Raw genomic sequence first — 22,264 nt, 5'->3', positions numbered from 1 at the left:
TTTTCTTTAAACATTCGAGGTAAAGTCAAGTCATGTGCTCTGGGCGCACAAAAGAATTTCACCTAAGGAGACAACAAATTTTCACAAGTTTGTTCTAAAGATATTGCTATTGATGCATTGGAACAACTATGAAATCAATTGTTATCCTTATATCACTTTTTCTATACCACCATATCGAAATAAATAACGTGAATTTTTTTTTATACATGGGAAAGAGATGAGAATACTCAAACTCCAAATGAGCGTCATTTAAACTATTCCTGATTCTCAATAAGATCCTACTTAATATTCAACCAAAGCAATAAAATATAGACTGACTAACTATAGAAGATAACACAATCATAATTAAGAGTAGACCCTACGTGTACTTTAATAAAGCGCACGGTCGCTGGCATGGCACGGTGTTCTCCGGCGTAATTTATAAGTGTGCGCCTCTGTACAAATCCCCGGAGGCTATGGGCGAGCGACCCTCTCCTTCCAAAGCCAGAAAATTAAACAATGCAATTCCATTAGTTTGCTCCATTATGGCGCGAAAATCCGCTCTCGTGAAGCAAACCCTAATTGGCTCTGGACTCTTCGTAATCGCAATCTACGTCTTCTTCAACACTTTCCTCAGCCCCTTCGCCGAGTCTTCCGACACAGCACTACCTCATGATTATGCGCAGAGGCTTTCCGTAGTGAAGGACACTTTTTCTGGAAAGTCGTCGAGAGTGAAGGTTTACATGTACGATTTGCCCAAGACGTTCACCTATGGAATCATCGAGCATCATGCGATGGCGCGCGGGTCACTCAATGCGCCGGTCCATGACGTGTCAACCTTGAAGTATCCCGGGCATCAGCACATGGGAGAGTGGTACTTCTTCGCTGATCTTCTCCGACCGGAGTTCGAGCGTGTCGGCTCTCCCGTTGTCAAGGTCACGGATCCAGAGGATGCGGACCTGTTTTATGTGCCCGTATTCTCGTCGTTGAGTCTGATAGTGAACACGGGTAGGACTGAAGGGTCGAGCTTGTTTAAGGGTTACAGCGACGAGGACATGCAGGATGCGCTGGTGGAGTGGCTTGAGAGCCAGCAGTACTGGAAGAGAAATAGCGGGTGGGATCATGTGATCATTGCCGGTGACCCAAACGCTCTATATCGTGTCATTGATAAGGTCAAGAATGCCGTACTGCTGGTATCGGATTTTGGTCGGCTCCGACCTGATCAAGGTTCCCTCGTCAAGGATGTAATTATGCCATACGCCCACAGAATCAATACCTATACTGGTGATCTCGGCGTTGAGAATCGGAAAACCCTATTGTTCTTCATGGGCAATCGATATCGCAAAGAGGTATTCAGTATTCTGTTTGCTAATCAATTGTGCAATGTTTTTGGCTAATAGGCCTCTTCTGTCTTTGCTGTTCTAGAGTCACACTTCTTCAAGTAGTATGTGTCCTACTTATAGTGGCGTTCTACTTTGATTCAAATGTTGCTATCTTTGATATTTTTGATATATAGTGGTTCAAATACTTCCCTAGAAATGAGATTTTTGACACAATACAATCTTGTCTTTTTTTTGGTTGTTCATGTCTTTGGTTGCAAGAAGATTGATGGAGAATGTTCTTTATATGGCCTCTGTGATTTCTTTACATGCTTCTCTTTTCGTAGGGAGGCAAAATTCGTGATTTGCTTTTCAAAGTTCTTGAGAAAGAAGAGGGAGTGACGATAAAACATGGAACACAATCAAGGGAGAATCGACGTGCAGCCTCACAGGGGATGCATACATCAAAATTCTGTTTAAACCCTGCTGGCGATACTCCATCGGCTTGCCGGCTTTTTGATTCTATTGTTAGCTTGTGCATACCAGTGATAGTCAGTGATGATATTGAGTTGCCTTTTGAAGATGTCATTGACTATAAGAAAATTGCATTATTTGTGGAAACTTCTGATGCTTTAAAGCTGGGATATTTGGTTAAGATGCTGAGATCGGTAACTCCTGAAAAGATTCTAGAGTTTCAGAAAGAGTTGAGGGAGGTGAGTACTTTTTGCAAGTTGCAACCATATACTTCTAGGTGTCCATTGGTCAATTGATATGGCTGCTATTGCTTTTCTTCTTGGTTTTCCCTATGGCTGTTAACAAGGGAAGCATTCCACAAATATAGACACACACACACACACACATATAAATGTATGAAGTTCTACTTGCTCAAAAAACATATATGAATATCTAAGAAGACTAGTAATAATTTGAAAATTTCTGAATCATTGTGCCAAAAAGGTTATAAGGAAAAAGCCGACTGGAAGCTTTAAACATGTGGCTTCTTTCTGAATCTCATGGACGTTGGTATTGAACATTGTCAGTAAAATATGAATTACTCAACTCAACTTACAAAACATTGTTCTTATCTATATGGTTTGGATGGAGGAGTCATTTTGCAACTTTCTTCTCTATCTAGCCTGGAATCTCTTTCAAGCCCATTTACAGCAATGTATTTTCTTAGTCTTCCTAAACAAATCTTCGGGCCTCCCACTTGTTCTTAAGCATAAGTCAGTCATGTTAGGTACATTTAAAGATCTTGGATGTTGTTATATTTTGGTGTAGTTAAGGGAAAGGAGACAGTAGGTGGGGATTAGAGAATCTGGCTTGCTTTCATCAGTGACATTTTCAAACTCAGGATTGACCTTATAAGGTTGCCACATAAATAATACTTGATGTCAATCTGTGATCTGTCTCTTGATCTTCGTATCTTGGAGTGTAAGAGACTACTCTGATATAATTCCCTATTTAAGTATCTTTTTTTGAATGAAATTACCTGTTTTAAGTATCGGCAAACTGAGCAGCTAATTCAAAGTAAAGCAATAAGTAGAATTTGCTTTTATGTTCTAGGTATTCTAAGGCTTTGTTTGGTGGAGTGATTACGCTAGCTTAAAATTCCACCAAATAGATTAAATACGCTAGCGATTATGCTAGCATTAAAAGCTCCTAAATGGTGCTTATTTTTACAGTCACACTAGGTCGCTAGTGCACTAGTTTCTCCTCCTATCTTTCTCAAAGATATTCCTCACAACTTATTTGACCACTTATAAGTTAGCTTATTTTTCCCACATATAAGTTCTACCAAACGGAGCCTAAACATATGAATGTAAGTTGGCAAGTGGATTTTGAAGTTATCTGCAACTTCTCTTCATATCTACAGCTCTTTCATCTCTCTCTCCATTCAGCATCTATTTATGTCAACTTGCATTTAAATTTAAAAAAAGTTGTTCTTTTGATTGTTTGCTAAGAATACAAGAAAAGTAACTTAACTGAAACTCCTCTCTTGGTTGCACTATAGCCTCTGATGGTTCTTGTCATGTTGGGAAACAGTGTTTAAGAGATTTGACTAGGGGTAAGGGCACCTTATATTAAATCAGAACTGTCTGCTCCACAAAAGGAAAATTAGGCTTGAAATTTCAGCGGATGGACTATGTGTTGATGATGGTGACTAGGTGAAGTATGTAGAGAAGCTATTCATTGGTTCAAATATTGTATGTGAAGATTCAGGATTAACGACAAACAGTTTTGACCTTTGACCTTTGACTCTTCATTTTTTAGTATTATGCCATTTAGTCCTGTGTTGAGTGATCACAAGTTTTACTTTTGACTATCAATGTGATTCAGGTGAACCGATACTTTGAGTTTGGTGACCCAAATGGAACAGTGAAGGAAATTTGGCGCGAAGTTGCACAAAAGTTACCTAATATTAAATTGATGATCAATCGTGAGAAACGAGTTGTGAAGAGGCAATTGAGTGAACCGGACTGCTCATGTCTATGCACAAACAAAACTGGGACTATCAGCTCCTTGTGATATTTGTCTTTATTCAGGATTTCTGAATTCAATACCTAACAAGCCCAGCTTATGGCAGAAGAAGAGAAGTCTCTTCTGGATCTTGGCTAGACAGATGAATGGTTGTTGTTGTATCAGAAGTTCACAGTAATCCTGTCCCAGGTGGGTTTTTCTTCCATTCAAGAGGGTGACAAATCCTGTCATGATAAAATGTTTCTTGCATTTGTTATTGTTCTAGATTTGGCACATCGCTCAGCCTTGTCTTTTACAATGTTATGAAGCATAGATCCGCCACAGGAAAATTCAATTAGCTGTTGCTACTGTAATTGATTTGTACATTAAAGGAAATAAAAATACCAAATTTCTGTTTTGATTATCTGCTATTACGGACAGCTGCAATGACATAGGACAAATTTATCTCTTGAATTGTATTCATTGTTGATATTAGGGAAATTAAATTGATTCCATTACATCAGTGCAAATATGGGGTGTGGTCTGAATTTATTTTACTGCAGACATCTTGCATTGGAGTTTGATTATATCCAACACTGTTGTGATGATCTTTAGGACTAATTTTTGTCTGGATTTGTAGTTCGTTGTTGACATTTCTAAAATTAAATTTGTTCCATAGCTTCAGTTCTACATGGGATGGGGTTGTAGTTGTACTTTTGCTGCGGACATCTAGCATTCTTCTTGAATTTGACCTATAGAAGTTCACCCAGTATCTCTCCATGCCTTGCTTCGGCCTGACAAGAAAGAATCATGAGCAACATAGGACTACCTTTCCAACTGCAAAGAAAGTCCGTATAGATTAATTTCCACAGCATCTCTAAAGAAGAAGAAACAAAAGCTTTATGAACCTTTTTGCCTACAAGTCATATATTAACCCACAGGCTAGTAAAAAAAGGCTTTAGAGTTGAAAAGGCGAAGGAGTTAACATGCATTTTATGGGCACAATAAAACAGTCTCTGCAATGCAAGGATAAGTTAGCATACTTCTGTACATGTTCACACAACGGCAGCATGAACCTGGCACACAGGATATGACACTCAAGTATAATGACTCTTAGGCGGACCATGTAATAGTATGAAGGCATTTTAAGGGAACTTCTGCATAAACACACATTTTGCAAATCCTAAATACTGTTTAAGGGCAATCGAAATAATTTGGCACTTTCTTTCGAACATCAGTATACCAAGGATTTCTGGTTCCTAGGAAGCAGTGACAAGTTTATTATCAGTTAAGCAAACAACCGAGGTCCTAAACCATGCATTATAATCAAGGATCACACTGATCTGCATACAAACAAAGAAGGGTTTCCTATGGAGAAACAGCATTAGAACCACTGACCAAGTCATCAACAGCAGGATGTTCTGCAACATAAATTGGTAAATAATTCCTAGTTTTGTCAATTCATTGCAAAGTCCAACGTGGGGCAAAAGAAACTTTGAGGTTTTTCTCTCGATCAATCTTGCCAATCCTTACTTATTTTACGTGGAGCCTCAAAACAGAAATCCATTGATTCTAATTTTCTGTTTTCGATCTCCCGACTTTGCAGGCATCACCTCTGCTGAATGTGTGCAGATTTGGTGTGCTAATCAGCTATTGTTTGGAATTACTCTCATTGCAACTAGTGCCTAGAATTTTCTCATTGTACGTGCTTATATTCTTATTTGTAAAGATACGTAGCTTGTTCCTTGTCAAGTATATCAGGATCCATAGGAAGGAATGACAATAAATACAAGCTTCAAGCAATGATAGCAGCAAATTTGTATGTTTCAAGACCGTACGTTAATAGAAGGTAAATTGCTAGTTTCTTTTGTTTTAGTCGACAAAACGAAACTATCGACTTTTCTATTTGTTGTTCAGATTGGTATAGAAAGCCTTGATTTGTTCCTCCAAAAGAGTTGGTTATATATTTTCTCAAGAGTAAACATACTGCATGGAAGAAATCAGATTCAGTTTCAACCAGATGTTTCATTGTGAAGGGTAACTGGAAGTGAATTGTCTTCTCTTGATGAAATTTTTCTTCATATCAACACGAGATGGGCTCATCCGAGATCCCAACAGTTGGTCTCATGGAAGCTATGACAAGTTTTGGTACCTACCACCTATCTTTGGTACCTACTACCCATCTCAAATGAATTTGATCTTGTAATGGTTGATGAGTTTGATTTTGTCAATCTGTGGTCTTGGAAGTTGCGAGATAGAGATGAAATCACTTGGAGATAGACTAGCTAGTTAGTTCTCCGAACTTTTAGTCGTAGAGAATCTCGTCCGAGATAAGAAGTTCGATTCTAAACTAGCATCACTATTTCCAAACGGTTTTGTTGGGTCTTGGCGTAACTAACCTATCGGACGGATTTGCTGAAATGGTTGATTAAAATTTTTTATATACGCAGCCAAAAAAGGTAAACTAACTACGTCAATCAACTAATACTAACACAAAAAGTATGTTTTATTTAATGATTAATGGTCTCTGTCATCCAACCTCTTACAAAATTCTATTAGTAGGACATAAATCTCAACAAACACTTTCAAGATAATCCTTGAATATTTGTATCAAAGCACTAATGAGTCTATGATCTCAACCACAACATAACAACTGCACCTAACCTTTCAGCCTAAAATGGTCTTATCTTCATTAACAACTGTTTTAACTGTCCAGTTTTTTTGGGGGCGGCTGTTGACTGCTGACTGTCCTCATTTTATCACTTGTAAATGCTCTACCTGTAACATCCATCATGCTTATCTGATAATCTTTGACAAATTAATCATCTGAAACCCTTAAAAATATGAAACAATGAAAATGCAATGATGCTGGCTTAATGTCAAAGTGAAGTATGTCTAGAACAAGAGAATTCTTGTAATGTACGCACAGCTTGGAACTACTGCCACTAGCATATAAAAAACAAAAGGATTAAGGTCAATCATGCATCATCAAGTATAATAGGCATGAAAAACGTTAATTTCATCATGCGCGCCACTCATAATTGGAGAGGCGCCAATCAGTTACATCATGGTCCGCAGTTCTCCCGTGTGCTAGCTAAATCAATTGTTTAAGATCGCTTGCATCACTGTCCATAAAATTGATGTAAAAGGTCGGTTACAGTCGATTTTTTTTCTCCTGATTTTTTGACATGAAAATAATCGACAAATTGGTTGGTTATCGATGATTATTTCGATTAGTTATCGGTTGGTTCTTTGTAATTTATTTTTGAAAATAACTTACCAATTGATCAGTTTGACACTTATTTGATTTCTACAATTTTTTTAAACACCCCTAATATTTGTAAAAAGTGGCTAACATAAATACTTGCAGGAGTGTTTCTATACTTTTGGAAACATACCTCATAATCTCTGAACATAAAATATTAGAATGGATAATGCTTTAGACCTCAAAAGACCTCGTGGAGTGTTGGATGTGAAGTGGATCCTACGTATGTGTTTTTAATCCTGACTATTTTAATGCCACATAAATTTGAAGGATTTTTGAAGTCAAATTTTAAGGATATCTAGCATTGTCCTATTAGAATATACTCTCTTCTCTTCAATTTTCTCTCTGCAAAAAGTGTGGTTACGTCATTTTAAACATTTTTAATGTAAATTTAGGGTTTAATATTGTAGAAATTTATAATATTGATACTGATGTGGTTATTGTTAAATAGAGATATTGTAAATTATCAAAAATAATATTGCTTATATCTGCTTGTGTTGTATATATTCTCTATCAAAAAATAATAATATTTGAGTCAGGTAAAATAGAGATCATGTTAATGCGAGTGCTCTTATTTCCAACATGATCACATGATGTGGCGCACTATGGTTCATGGGAACCACCGTAATGCTGTAGTGATGCCCGCACTATAACAAAACTGACGGCAATTTTTTCAATCTAATTAGAACGCTTAAATTCAGTTTAGTTTAATCACCATCTAAATTGAGCTTATTTGATTTGATTTTCTCTTTCGTTTTCACTTAAACCCAGTTTTCCCGAGAAAATCAAATTTCTCAAACAGAGGTGGAGACTAATGGTTGACGCAAATAGACAAGGTTGTGTTTAAAGGAGAAATTCTTAAAGAACCTTTCACTGTCTGTCGAAACCAAATGGTCAAATTGTATGTGTCCTTTCTCTCTCAAAGTGCTCAACAAATTTCAGTCTCTTCGTCATTGTGAATTAAACCAACAACTCTCCTTGCCTGCGTCGTTTAGATCTGAAGTTGATGCTCGTAATTGATTATGTTGCTGCTGCATTGCTTCTCAACTGCGAAGCTCTAAATGTACGGTACTCTCTGTCTCTCGATTTCTCTGATTGGAAATTAGTTTTATTTGGAGAGAAATATAGTGAGTTCAAGTATTTTATCCCCCTCATTTTTAGAGCAAGCAAATGCCGACGTTTTTGTTGAATTTTGTCCTCTTAGTTACTGTCTTTCGTGCGCACGGTTTGAACGTGGATTTATGCAGAGTTACTAATTTTGGTTGTGCTTATTTAACCCTTAATTTTCTGTGTTAGACTCTATTGAGGATGTGGTTTATGTTATCTTGATGTCTGTGTATTTTGGAATTGAAATTATCAGAAGTTAGCTAAAGATGTTATCACGGCTGCATTTTATTCTGAAAGTTATTGAGCGAAATAACTGTTGTGCTGCTTAATTAGTGAGAGCTCAAATTTTGAGTTCTAACCATGCTTTAGCATCAGACTTAGATCTTCTTCCTTGATTCCTAGGGAATGCCTAAATGAAGGAATTGCCCTTTGTTTGCGAATACATTGAGCATATAGTGACTATATTTTTAAGTTGAAGGCACAGGATTGTGTTGTAAAAAATTTAGATATTTGATTTAGATATTTTTATCAGAGCTTCATCTGCAGAGTTTTTGAGCAGGTTTAGAAGGTATGGCAAAATCAAGGCACCACTTCTCGAGCCAGGATGCTTTAATGTCACCCACTTCTGTGAGATCCAAGGAATGGGAGGGTCCATCACGATGGACTGAGTACTTGGGTCCTGATATAACTTCCCCTGTGACATCTAGGAATGTCAGGAATACTGGTTCCGATGGACAGGTCCAGTCAGGTGGTTTCCTTAAAGGTTTGAACATGCAGTGGGTAGTTCAACTCACAGGTGTTGCGGAAGGCCTGATGGCCAAAATGTATAGACTGAATCAAATTTTAGACTACCCGGATCCAGTTGGTCATGTATTTTCAGAAGCATTTTGGAAAGCTGGTGTTTTCCCTAATCATCCGAGGATTTGCTTACTGCTCTCAAAAAAGTTTCCGGAGCATTTTAGCAAATTGCAACTCGAACGTGTAAGAATCATTAACTTTCATTAATAGAAATTTGATGTTTTCATCTTTGCCACTGAATATAGTGTAGGTGAGTCATATTGTTTTCCAAACAATGACACAGGTCGATAAAGCTGCCTTGGATTCGCTGCATGATAGTGCTGAGGTACATTTGCAGAGCTTGGAACCATGGGTTCAGGTACAATTTTATTTTATTTTACTGCTAATTTTTGCACAGATGCCTTTGTATTAACAAATATACGATAAATGGCAATTTTGAAGATAACATGAAAGAAATTTTTTGTCTTATATAATTTCCAAATTCTCCATATTTTTCCACATCAAGTGGGTTTCATGGGTTATACTTCTTGCCATCTTTTTGGATCATCATCCTACATGTTATATGGTGCTCACATTTCGAGCAATATATATTAATTATTATCTTGGTGGTTCAATCTATGTTTCTATCCATTCTCATTCTTTTTGATGGTATCTCATGATGATAAAATAAAAAGTTTCAAGATCCTATTTTGTCATATTTACTAAAAAATGCTTCGTGAAAAGTCAGATATTTTGGTGAAATTGGTTTTTATTCATTGTAAGGAAAGAAAAATCAATCGTATTCAAAAATAGTTGATCAATATTAATTTGTTAATAGCTTTGTTTTGTGTGGATCAGCTTCTTGTTGACTTGATGGCATTTCGTGAACAAGCTTTGCGACTTATTCTGGATCTCAGTAGTACTGTTATCACCTTGTTGGTGAGTGAAAATCAACTCTCTATACAGTGGAAGCTTTAGTATTGATGACATTGCAAGGACATCTCCCATAATATTGATGCTCTGCTCATTGTGAGAGACCCAGGAAAATGGCCTCAAAAGTCAAAAGAAATCTCTCAAACTTTGGTTGGATGAAATTATTTGTCTATATGGTGGTTGATATGTATCAATACTTATAAAGTGCTGGGCTATTTTTTTTTTTTTTTTGGTTATCAAGATGATGGGAAACATAATGTATAGGCTTTATTTGTGGAATCTCTGATAACATGGTGCAGCTTTTTTCAGCCTCATCAGAACTCACTTATACTGCACGCTTTTATGGATCTCTTTTGCTCGTTTGTCCGAGTTAATCTCCTGTCTGAGAAGGCAAGTTAACCGTCCTTAATCTTTATTCTCTACATTTCTTATCTTTCTTTCCTTCTTCTCCTTTGTTCTTTCTTTTTCTTTTCTTTTGGAGTTGAGTTGGAAAATATGCCGCAACAAGTTTTACATCAGTCAGTTAAAACTTAGGTGCATTATATATTTGTATTTCTTTACTGTGATACATAGCGTTTGTTTATACAGATACCACGGAAAATGATGCTGCAAATGTATAACCTATTGCATGCCATGTCAAGAAATGACAGAGACTGTGATTTTTATCATCGGTATGAAATATTTTTTTGTTGTTGGAGATAGCTTTTTTTAACTGTGCTAAATGACTTAATATGATCTTGAAAGTTTTTCATTTTCTAAGACCGGCCTTACAGACGTGTTAATATGGCTTCTTGCTGATGATATAAAGCTTGGGCCTTGGATAGAAATAAATCTGTTGTTTCCATCAATTTAATCAAAGAAACTGATGGTTTTGTTTATTTGCTTTTATATTAATGAGATGGGGAAATCAAAGGCAGTACTACATGAATGACATAATTTTCAGAAGGCTCGAGATCTGTTGATGCTAATTCGTAAGAGTAGACACTTCAATAATTACTTATTGCTATTCTCTGTGCATGTAAAATCCTACTACACATAATTTTCAACCTGCTCCTTTTGCACAAAATGTTTGTGCGCCGCAAATGGATGCAGATTATTCTAGTGTATGTCCACCCTGGTTTAAGGATTTCATGACATTGACATGCATTTTCCTAATCCCCAAGTTCGCAAATGAAAAATGATGCCGGTTGCTGTCCTTCCAAGAATCAGTCTTTCTGGTGGTTTTTTTTTTTGTTATAGTGACTATTACTTATAAAAAAAAGACTGTTAAATAAGCAATTAAAACTCATGGACCAGTTGACCAAATCCAAGAATTTGGGACTTCTATTATAGCCATCCAAAACCCTTAACTGTTAGAACTACTTACTTAATTTGGTCCTCAAGCATAGCATTTGGTCCTGTCTACTTAGGTGACCCATCTCTATTGTTTCTATTCGTGATATTGCTTATTACAGAATTAGGAAGAAATATGGAAGAGAAATAAAGTGTTGAAAAATTATTTTCTTTACCTTCCATACGTGAATTATTATCAAAATTCTCCATCCTGTCCTCTATGAAAGGTATTTAGTAACTCCAAATCAAGGCTTCATGGCAGCGGCTGATTTTTTCGGGTTGATGGGTGCATACAATGTTGGAGTGGGCAACATAGCCCATATTTCAGGGATAACCTCCCCATGTGGATTGAAGTTGAGACACCTAGGCTACAATGATCTCACTGTGTGTAGTTTCACTGATTTTGATGCCAAAATGTCCTAGTTGCATAGAATTGTCTCATTGAATGTAGGCTATTTCTGTTTTGCTAACTTGCTGAACTCTGCTTTTGCTTTTGTTTATTTCAAAGGTTGACCATCATGTGATTGTCACTGGTTCATAATACATCGACTCTTGATAACGCTCTTTTTTTTTTTTTTTTTTTTCCACATGAGTTTCAGGTTGGTTCAATTCATTGACTCTTATGATCCCCCTCTGAAAGGATTACAAGAAGACCTAAATTTTGTTAGCCCACGTATTGGCGAGGTCATTGCTCTCCTCAATTTTTGTCAATATGAGATTATAGTTTTGAACAATTGTCTTACAATCTTTTCTGACGATTTTCGTCTGAAAATTATTTTGGAATTTGGTGTGATTCTTGTGTACCAGCATGAAGTATTCCATAAGCTTTAGAAACTTTTTGTCATCTAGACTCATGAGCAATATGGTTGATACTTGATACAATACCTTTAACAAGTTGAACTCCCACACCCCATTCCTGCTCCATTGACTCGTTTGTTACACCATTTACCCACTCCTAATAGGCCAGGTCACGTGGGCTAGCAGGGTCCCTCCCCAATTGTCATCTTAAAATCATTTTTGCGAGATGCATTCCCAGGGGCTGCTATCACTTCATTATTAACATTTTCAATTTGTATTCAGATTCTGGAGGCTGTAGGTCCTATTATTTTTCTATCCACGGATACAAGGAAGCTGAGAAATGAAGGGTTTTTAAGCCCGTATCATCCTCGATACCCAGATATTCTCACAAATTCTGCTCACCCCATGGTACATACTGTTATGATGAATTTGACATATATTTAAAATTGTCTAAATACTTCTGTCATGCTTTTGTCCCTATTTTTTATTTTTTTTAAATTGAAGGTTTATTATTACAATGCATATCTCACATCAAGTTTTCACTTTGCAGAGAGCTCAGGATCTAGCAAATGTTACTTCTTATAGCGAATGGGTGTTACTTGGGTATCTAGTTTGTCCTGATGAGCTGCTTCGTGTCACTAGCATTGATATTGCTCTGGTATGCCCTCATGATTCATGTTTTCATCAACCTTACAACTCAGGCAACAGGCATTCCTTGCATTTTGGGGATTTTTAGTAATTGAGATTTGATCTACGATGATTTATTGCTTTGGAACTTTTTTGTTCTCCATTATGTTTTCTGTTTTGCTCATCTTATCCTTTTGCTATAAATGTGAAGTGCCCTGTTAATTTGTTCACTTTTTTTTGAGACATGATTCTGTTTCGTGATTTCATCATTTGAAGTGCATTCCTATCTTACTTTTGTCGTTTTAAATGCTTTTTAGGTTGTACTCAAGGAAAATTTGGTTCTTACATTATTCAGGGATGAGGTGAGATTGAGTGTCTGTTTCTGAACAAGAATTCTTCATTTACTGGAGCACTGTTGTTAAAATCTTGTATTTGCAGTATTTGTTTTTGCATGAGGACTATCAGCTATATGTTTTGCCACGGATATTAGAATCAAAGAAGATGGCTAAATCTGGACGTACCAAGCAAAAGGAAGCAGATTTAGAATACAGTGTGGCAAAGCAGGTTGAGAAAATGATAAGGTATGGCAACAAATGGCTAATACAATTTTCTTTCCCGTGGTAAAATATATTGCATTAACTTTGATCTTCATTAAACCTGTCTAGTACTGTGTTTTTTATTTTGATATGATTTGTAAAGTGGTTGATTTTGCAGTGAAGTGCATGAGCAAGCACTATTATCCTGTGATGCTACACACAGAGAAAGAAGGATATTATTAAAGCAAGAAATTGGAAGAATGGTACTCTTTTTTACTGATCAGCCGAGTCTACTGGCTCCAAACATTCAGGTGATTTTTTCATTTGAATTATATTTTGCAGGACATATTGCAATTTGCAGGTCTGCTTCAAATTTATCTTTTACAATGCTAGAAATTATGAGAACCCCAGAAATCTCTTAAGAAGCATATTGGATCGTTGGGGAGAACTTTCATGATAAATAAGATTTGCATTCCACTGGGATATGGATTTCATAAGATGAAGGAAATTTCACACACATCTTCTTTTTGGTTCTTTCTCCTTGTGTGCATATTTAAAAATAAATTTCCAATAAAAGTGGTATAATTGTGTAATTCCTTCTTATTTAAGAGTAGTGGAAAAAGAAGTTGAGTGAAAGGCTGGAGCGACTGATCTCAAATTTTCAACCCTTTTCAATACTTATAGAAAGCAGACTTCATGTTTGTCTATTGAATGCATTGAATGATCTTCATAACAAATATTTCTTTAATGATTTTGCGCTCCAGCAGATGGTATTTTCTGCCTTGGCTTTGGCTCAATCTGAAGTCATTTGGTACTTCCAACATGTAGGGATTACCTCGACAAAATCTAAAACTACTCGCATGATAGCAGTTGACATTGTAAGTCAAGTTTTTTTAACCATGTATCTATTAAATCTCTTACCATTAGGCTGCTGTCATTGGGTATATAGTGAACCTGTTATTTAGTTAACTTAAGATTGCTGTTTTTTTTAAGCAGGATCCAAATGATCCGACTATTGGGTTTTTGTTAGATGGCATGGACCATCTATGCTGTCTTGTGCGCAAGTATATTGCAGGTTAGATTGAAACTGATTCAGATAACATTTTATCTCAACAATGTTGTAGAGAAACAGTGTTTAAGTTGCATACAAATTGAATTATCATAAATTTTTTACTTTCAATGTCATTGGTAATATGATATTATAAATAGCACTATTTATGTTGATCCAGTGGTTATGTTGAGGGTACTTAACCTGAAATGTTGCAGTACTTCATTAAATGTATAATGTTTCCAATGCTATACAATTATGATGTGTGGCCAACAACCTTTGATAATAAGAGTCTCCTTAAATTTCTCTCTGAAAAGCATATCAAACATTTTGTTAAAATGGCAACCAAAAAATTAATAAGAACAATGTGGCAGTGCAGAGTAAGCTTTCGTGACTCTTGTGAGGTTTGGCAACGAAGCCATGGTGTCTAAGAATTTTTCAATTTAGCTAGTTACCAATTGAAAAGACTTCCACCAGAGCCTGCAAAATGTAACGCTGTGGTTTCAATATCTGCTAATCTGTCACTTATACTTACTTCGTCTACTACAGTGTCACGACCACTGGAATGACTTAAGTAACACTGTCAATTAAATGTTTACTCAGCATCTGGTCTTTGCTATTTATTTTTCCCATGATTTCAGTCCCAGGCTGATTCTTATCTCTCAAAGTTTGTTTCTTGCTTGTGTACGACATAACTGCCAACTGCCATTATTTATGTTTTAAGAAAACTTGTTAATCACTATGTATTAGTTCTATATTTGGATGATTGTCTAAAGTGGAGCAGGTTTCCTAGACCGAGGCATGTGTTTACTTGGACAGGTAAAGCAGTTGTGATTTACCTGATCCTTGGGATGAAGTACCATTGCTCCATGATGGGCCTTGGACCCCGATTTCCCTTGTCATCACACCCCCCCCCAAACACCCACCCACCGACACATACACCTGAAATGATTGCTATTACATTGAATATTGGACTTGATTCAACAGAAGAGCACTTTGCCTATAATTGACCCTACTGCATATTTATATTAATTATATAAGTTTATAACAAGGATTGCTGTGTAGCCTTCTTAGTGCATTGCCAGTGATAGCTTTTCAAATGTATTTACTAGGTTTGATGATTTTCCTATTTGAATGCAGCAATTCGAGGTTATGCTCTGTCCTATCTTTCTTCATGTTCTGGTCGAATCCGTTTTTTGCTGGGAACTCCAGGAATGGTGGCTCTTGATCTTGATGTGGCCTTGAAAGGACTTTTTCAGCGGATTGTTCAGCACCTTCAAAACATTCCAGAACCACAGGGTGGAAATATTTCAGTCGTTACATGTGATCTGTCTGTAAGAAATCTGTGCAAACTAAGTTCTTCCATATTTACTTCATTTTTTAGAAGTTGAATTTTCTGTAGTTTAACTGATATCACTATTCTTTTGTATAACCATTTCATTGTTAAATATTAATTGAAGAGATGCCTACTACAATCTGTTGTTTGAATATTAAGATATAACTATAATCTCTAGTAGTTCCAACTCTACAGTAATGATAACTCATCTAAAACATTATTTATCCTAAAAGCTTTAGCTGATGACCTGCCTCTGCCCAACACATCAATATTTTGTTTTTGACTAGGAGGTGTGAAGTTTTGAACTCAGGATCCGATGCTAGATTCTTGGGGTGGTTCTTTTCAGCTTTCTTATTAAATGTGTGCATGTTCCTATTTGTGTATATATAAATCTGTATATGCATATTCTCCCCAACCTCTTCATTCGTCTGTGTCGTATTCCAATTGATGCTAAACTTATCATACAAACTTTTCAAGGCTTCATTAAGACTGACAACTTGTGAAGTAATGTTAGTTTTTGAAATCTAACCATAGGAGATTACATGGACAGCAACGATTATTTTCTTCATGACATTTCCTTTCATTCTCTTATACCATGTGGTCTTCTGCAAGTAGCATGATTACCTAAAAGACTTTTTGCACGAAGCCAGATGTTTAAGTTTAGGAATGAGTTTTTAGGGCATGACTCTCAGTGATCTATAATGGAATTCTGCTGTTACCAATATGATGTGCAAGGCTTAGGTAGTATTTAATGAGTCACTTTTGAGCAGTGTTCAACTTGCCAGCAATGCTGTCTATTATTTGCTGCCTGCTTCTTCTGGTTCACTCTCTTCATGGTGTGTAGACTTCGTGAAATGATCTGAATTGTAACACGCACATTTGTTGCAATATGGTTTTATTGATGAAGTATAATTTGGCATTAGTTTAAATCCCTATCCTTCCTCTACATCTCACCAATTTTTTTTTCTAAGGCATATTATATCACTAATTGATTGATGGATTGCTTGATTGTTTTGCTGTAAAGCGGGCATGAGTTTATATGCTTAAAGCTCTACCTTTAGTTTATATCCTTGCATCGTTGATCAGGTGATTGATTGTTGGTGTTATCTTTTTGTTGCAGCTCATTCTACTGAATCCATCCTATTCTATCCCGTACCTAGTTAAATTATGTTTCCCTTTTGATTGCTATTATTATAATTAATATTTTACTAGTTGCTTTTTTATAACAAGTTAACGGAACTAATAATCATTTTTTGCTAATCAGCAATTCCGTAAGGATTGGCTATCGATATTGATGATTGTCACATCTGCTCGTTCATCTATCAACATTAGACACTTGGAGAGAGCTACTGTGTCCACCGGAAAGGAAGGGTTGCTATCAGAGGGCAATGCTGCTTACAATTGGTCCAGGTACTCTTTGCTCTGGGGTGATAGCTGAAGTCTTTAGCATTTGCAGATTCAACTTGTGAATCAGATAATAGTCTCATATTTCCAATATGATCAACTTATTGAATGATAGTAGCGATGTACATTATGTAATATTTTGGAACTATAGAAAAAATGAGTTGAAATTTTAATCGAAGTTCTTGGCAATTGGCATTGAATTATGGGCATCTTACATTTAGCATTGAGTTGTGGCCATCTTGCATTTAATATCTTAGTTTGTGAAAATTGATCATTACATTCATGGATCTCTCTGTGTGCAGATGTGTTGATGAGTTGGAATCCCAATTGTCAAAGCATGGAAGTCTTAAAAAACTTTATTTCCACCACCAGCACCTCACAACGGTCAATTCTCTCTTCTTCAGTTTACTTATTTAATCAATTATTAGTCCAGTGGACAAGACACTATTTCCTTCTCTCTCTCTCTCTCTCTCTCTCTCTCTCTGTGGTGTCTCTGCCTTTTATCCTTGCCTTTTCTTCTTTTTTTCTCCCTCTGTTTTAGTGATTCTTTAGTCTCTCTCCGAATATAGTTGGTTATATGTATGTTAAATACTGCTAAATTTGTCTAGTTGAGAACTGAGCATACATGTTGTTACAGGTGTTCAGGAACACCATGTTTGGACCAGAAGGACGTCCGCAGCATTGTTGTGCATGGCTAGGTGTTGCTAGCAGTTTCCCAGAGTGTGCTTCTCCAATTGTTCCAGAAGAGGTAATCTATGAGCTAAATAATGTCCACAGGCATACTTACAAGTTACAACGCCCTCCATCCTATGCCATTCTCCATTTTCTCTCTCCTTTCTTCCACTCCTGAATAGCCATGCTAAAATCATTTAACTTCCATAGGGCCAATATTTGTCTTAGATTTGTAATATTCCATTACTCAATGCCTTCCAGAACTTAGGTTTGGTCTTTGTATGCACTGAAAAGATTATGGCGTTTACCACTGTCTTATCCTGCCCTCCCCCTTCGCCACCTTTTTTTTTTTTTCTTTTTTCTTCTCTCACGGAAGTGAAACTACAAAGTTTTCTGGATGTTTTTTTCAAGCAGGTAACTAAAATTGGTCGAGATGCAGTACTATATGTAGAGTCTCTCATTGAATCTATCATGGGTGGATTGGAGGGTTTAATCAATATTCTTGATTCTGACGGAGGATTTGGTGCTCTTGAGACTCAGGTTTGGTACTTTAAAATTGTATTGTTATAAGTAGTTCAGGTGTTCGACTGTTGGAGATAATATCCATCGTAAAACTAATCCCTAAAATAATTTCAGCTTCTCCCAGAGCAGGCAGCTTTCTATTTGAATAATGCGGCACGAGTGTCAATTCCTTCAATGAAATCGCCAAAGGGAGGAGTTGGTTTTCCTTTGCCTGGCCATGAGAGCTACCCTGAAAATAATAGTTCTATCAAAATGTGAGGATCCTTCATAGTTCTTTTTGTCTTTCTCTCAATGTATCTCAAGTTATCAATACTGGTATTTGTGTTGATGGCAGGTTAGAAGCTGCAATGCAAAGGTTGACCAACTTGTGCTCAGTTTTAAATGATATGGAACCTATATGTGTTCTAAATCATGTCTTTGTTCTTCGAGAGGTAAGGCATGCAAATCTTTCCCTCCTCCAAGATCACCGAGAGCAGGATTACAGATGTTTTTAGTTAGCTACAGTATAACATTTTCGCTACACGAGAAAACTAGGTAACAAAGAACTAAAATTTGTATATACCACATTGGAGATCATAATGTGGTAATGGTTGACTGAGTGGATTAAGAACAAATTGTTGGAGCAGTACCAAGAGTAATACCTTATTGGAGATCTTAGCATGTTGTCGTGCTTTGTTTGCATATATTTGTGTGCCTTTTTATCATATCAGGATGCATCATGTTTGTATATTTACAATGAGGAAAAACTGGTTTTATGTGCAGTACATGAGAGAATGCGTTCTTGGTAACTTTAGGAGGAGATTGCTCACAGCTCTGAAAACTGAGCATGATCTTCAACGGCCTTCCATCTTGGAATCTCTGATTCGTCGACACATGAGCATAGTCCATCTGGCAGAGCAGCACATTAGCATGGACCTAACACAGGGTATTCGGGAGGTGCTACTCACAGAGGCCTTCACAGGACCAGTTTCTTCCTTGCAGTTGTATGAAAAACCAGCCGACCAACTTTCTGGATCAGCCACTGAAGCTGTTTGCAACTGGTACATAGAAAACATAATCAAGGACGTATCAGGTGCTGGAATCATTTTTACGCCTATGCATAATTGCTTCAAAAGCACAAGGCCTGTCGGTGGATATTTTGCTGATTCAGTCACAGGTTTCAGAGAATTGAAGGCCTTTGTTCGTATTTTTGGTGGTTATGGGGTTGACAGGCTGGATAGGATGATGAGAGAACACACAGCCGCACTATTGAATTGCATTGACACGTCGTTACGGTCTAACCGTGAGTTGCTAGAGGCAGTGGCTGGCAGCATGCATTCTGGTGACCGTATAGAAAGAGAGGCATGTTTGAAGCAGATCGGAGACTTGGACACAGTAATTGGATTTTGCATTGAGGCAGGGCAAGCATTGTCTTTTGATCAGCTTCTAGCTGAAGCTACTGGAGCAGTGCTTGAGGATGGTGCGCCCTTGATATATTCATTACTTGACAGTGTAATTAAGCATATTCCTGAGGAAATTCCAGAAAAGAAAGAAATCAGAAGGATAAGGAGGGTAGCAAATAGTGTTGGCAGGGTGGGTGATCATGATTCTGAGTGGGTGCGGTCGATCTTGGAAGAAGCAGGGGGCGCAAATGATGGTTCTTGGAACTTGTTACCTTATTTCTTTGCCAGCTTTATGACATCCAATATTTGGAACACCACTGGCTTCAATGTCGAAACAGGGGGCTTTAACAACAATATATATTGCTTGGCAAGGTTGGTATTCTTCTTGTAAGGCATATGTTTGGAGCTGTTATATACAATTAATGATCACCGGAAAAGTACTGATTTGTTCTTTTACTTTAAGAAATTGTGATACGGGTAGGGTGAATTATTTTGCATTTCCATTCGCCTGCAACAAGCAATAAGGTTTGACTGCTAACTTTGATTACATAAGCGATAATAGGGACATGCTTACCTATGATCCTTGTCCATGAGCCCTTAGAAAAGAAACTCTAATCAACTTATGCTTTTGATTACGGCATTTGAGCTTCTTGAAATCAAACTTTTCCTTTTCTTTTGAATGTGAAAGAAAATGAACATTTCTGTGTTCATACAGAAAAGGTTATACTTTTGGCAGAAGTTTTATGCTGGTCATGGGCTAGTTTACTCTTCTGCCTTTTTGTTTTTATTTTTTAGTTATTGTTATCCCGTCAAGCTTTATAACTTGTAATATCTCGGTTGGACCCTGATGATCATTTTTTTCATCGAGATTTAATTTCTGTTTGGCAGGTGCATCAGTGCTGTGATTGCAGGAAGTGAATTTGTCAGATTGGAGCGTGAACATCAGCAAAGAGAGTCTCCATCAAATGGCCATATTGATGAGAACTTGGATACTGAGTTACAAAACCGAATATCAGCCGAAGCAGGTATAAAGTCAGCGATGCAGCTCTTTGTCAAGTTCTCCGCTGGAATTATACTGGATTCTTGGGGTGAAGTAAACAGGTGAGTGATCGATTGATGATAAACTCCCAAGTGTTTTCATTTTCACTTTTTCGGCTTTTCCTTGAGAAATATTTGTCATGGCCTTCAAACAAGTCACAAAATCACCTTAGCATTCAAATAATTTGTGGGTGAGCTGCACGCCAAGTGGTGCATTAGCACATTGGTGGATGTTAGCCAATGTTTTTGTGTTTGCTGCACTTAACAGTGTTATGTGTGCTGCTACAAATACTGAAAAATAGTGTTTGGCTCATTGCCAAGTCCTTTGTCTGATTATTTATATTTTGCGCTTGTGTTCCTTTTGATCATTATGTGCTGGCCGATTCTTTTATAAACATTACCTTTCTTGTCAGTACAACCCTTCATTATGGCGTACTTGTGAGAGTTCTTTACTAGTGAAAATTTGAAATCTCATGTGATTATGATGCAAAGTTGAGCTTTGAACCCTTTTTGGGTGGCTACTTAAATCCAGAGCGCATGTTCCATTTGATATTGAGCGCATTAAAAAATAGGTGCCTAACGTTATCGTCTATTTTTTTAAGCTGTTGCTTATCTAAACAAGTATGACTGGAGATATCAGTTGTGTCGGTTCAGATGTTTTGCAAATTGCTGATGATCATTTTCTGTTTCTGCCAGATCTCATCTTGTTGCCAAGTTGATATTCCTGAACCAACTGTCTGAGATTTCTCCGTACCTTCCAAGAAGCTCTCTCGAATCTCATGTTCCTTATGCCATTCTCCGTTCAATATATAGCCAGTACTATGGAAATTCTCCATCGATGCCACTAGCGTTACTAAGCATCTCACCTCGCCATTCACCTGCTGTATCACTATCACATGCATCTCCAATAGTGAAGCAACCTCGTGGTGACTTGACTCCTCAGCACAGTGCTAATGACTATGCTTACTTCAAGGGTTCATTACCTCATAGCCAGGATCACCTCCATGAAGCAGATCATCGAAGCAATGTCCGACGATCTGGACCTCTAGATTACAGCTCAAGCCGTAGTAAAATGAAGTTTGTTGATACTTCAACTTCAAGTAGCAGAGGGCCAAGTCCACTACCGAGGTTTGCAGTGTCAAGATCTGGTCCTATATCATATAAATAGAAAGATGATGACCAGAAAGAGGAACTGGTGCTAAATTATCTGCTTCTTATAAATGGTCAGTTGTACATTTAGCACATGTTGATCCGAGCTAGTAAATACAAATTTTGACAAGATGTAGATCTATAATTCACACCTGCCTCTTGCCTATGTTATGGGAGTAATACCTTTGGCTAAGCTGCTTGTGATAATAGATGCATTAATGAATGTCAGGTTATTTTATTTTATTTTTCCTGATTATGTGAATTTTTTTATGTGGTGATTCGTAGATATGTTGGCGGATGTATTTTCCAAGTTCAATTATACTATTATAGGCTATGCCGCTATAGCACAAGCTAGACAATGAAAGGGGGGGGGGTTTCTAAGACATCAGGCCGGAAGTCCTCCCAGTCCGGCCCAGCCCATCTGGCCTAAAAAAAATGGGCTTGGCAACTATTTTAGGCCTGTTGGCTGGGCCGGAGCTTCAAAATTAGCCAGACCTCAATTTCGAGCCGGGCTTGAGTCTGGGGTAACATTGTTAAATCCCGGCCCAGCCCAGTTCGGACCAACCCAACATGCCTAAGC

The 22,264-nt window shown here is 37.2% G+C and overlaps 2 protein-coding genes across 3 annotated transcripts; both read left to right on the top strand.

The window, feature by feature from the left end:
* The first annotated feature begins 337 nt into the window (after nucleotides 1–337).
* Nucleotides 338–4,232, top strand: LOC119989919 (probable arabinosyltransferase ARAD1). The gene is made up of 3 exons (XM_038835692.1): nucleotides 338–1,328; nucleotides 1,646–2,011; nucleotides 3,639–4,232. Exons 1-3 carry the CDS (start codon nucleotides 456–458, stop codon nucleotides 3,825–3,827), a joined length of 1,428 nt encoding a protein of 475 aa, XP_038691620.1. The 5' UTR covers nucleotides 338–455; the 3' UTR covers nucleotides 3,828–4,232.
* Nucleotides 4,233–7,747: 3,515 nt separating this feature from the next.
* On the top strand, nucleotides 7,748–21,927 carry LOC119989005 (protein NAP1-like). Of its 2 annotated transcripts, none has more exons than XM_038834288.1 (24): nucleotides 7,748–8,086; nucleotides 8,690–9,111; nucleotides 9,212–9,286; nucleotides 9,766–9,846; nucleotides 10,150–10,230; nucleotides 10,429–10,511; nucleotides 11,772–11,856; nucleotides 12,253–12,378; nucleotides 12,521–12,628; nucleotides 12,915–12,959; nucleotides 13,036–13,178; nucleotides 13,312–13,444; nucleotides 13,901–14,011; nucleotides 14,130–14,208; nucleotides 15,322–15,515; nucleotides 16,782–16,927; nucleotides 17,224–17,305; nucleotides 17,559–17,669; nucleotides 18,008–18,133; nucleotides 18,230–18,369; nucleotides 18,450–18,546; nucleotides 18,878–19,869; nucleotides 20,386–20,598; nucleotides 21,232–21,927. In XM_038834288.1, the coding sequence occupies exons 2-24, from the start codon at nucleotides 8,701–8,703 to the stop codon at nucleotides 21,701–21,703; spliced, it is 4,134 nt and encodes a 1,377-aa protein (XP_038690216.1). In that variant the 5' UTR covers nucleotides 7,748–8,086; nucleotides 8,690–8,700; the 3' UTR covers nucleotides 21,704–21,927. The 2 variants fall into 2 exon arrangements, with proteins under 2 accessions (XP_038690216.1, XP_038690214.1); XM_038834286.1 differs by having other exon boundaries at nucleotides 13,898–14,011.
* The last annotated feature ends 337 nt before the right edge of the window (nucleotides 21,928–22,264 follow it).

This window comes from Tripterygium wilfordii, chromosome 21 (genome assembly GCF_013401445.1).
Source record: "Tripterygium wilfordii isolate XIE 37 chromosome 21, ASM1340144v1, whole genome shotgun sequence".
NCBI classification, from domain to species: domain Eukaryota; kingdom Viridiplantae; phylum Streptophyta; class Magnoliopsida; order Celastrales; family Celastraceae; genus Tripterygium; species Tripterygium wilfordii.
The sequence above is the reverse complement of the archived record's forward strand: the minus strand, read 5'-3'. Positions and strand labels throughout refer to the sequence as shown.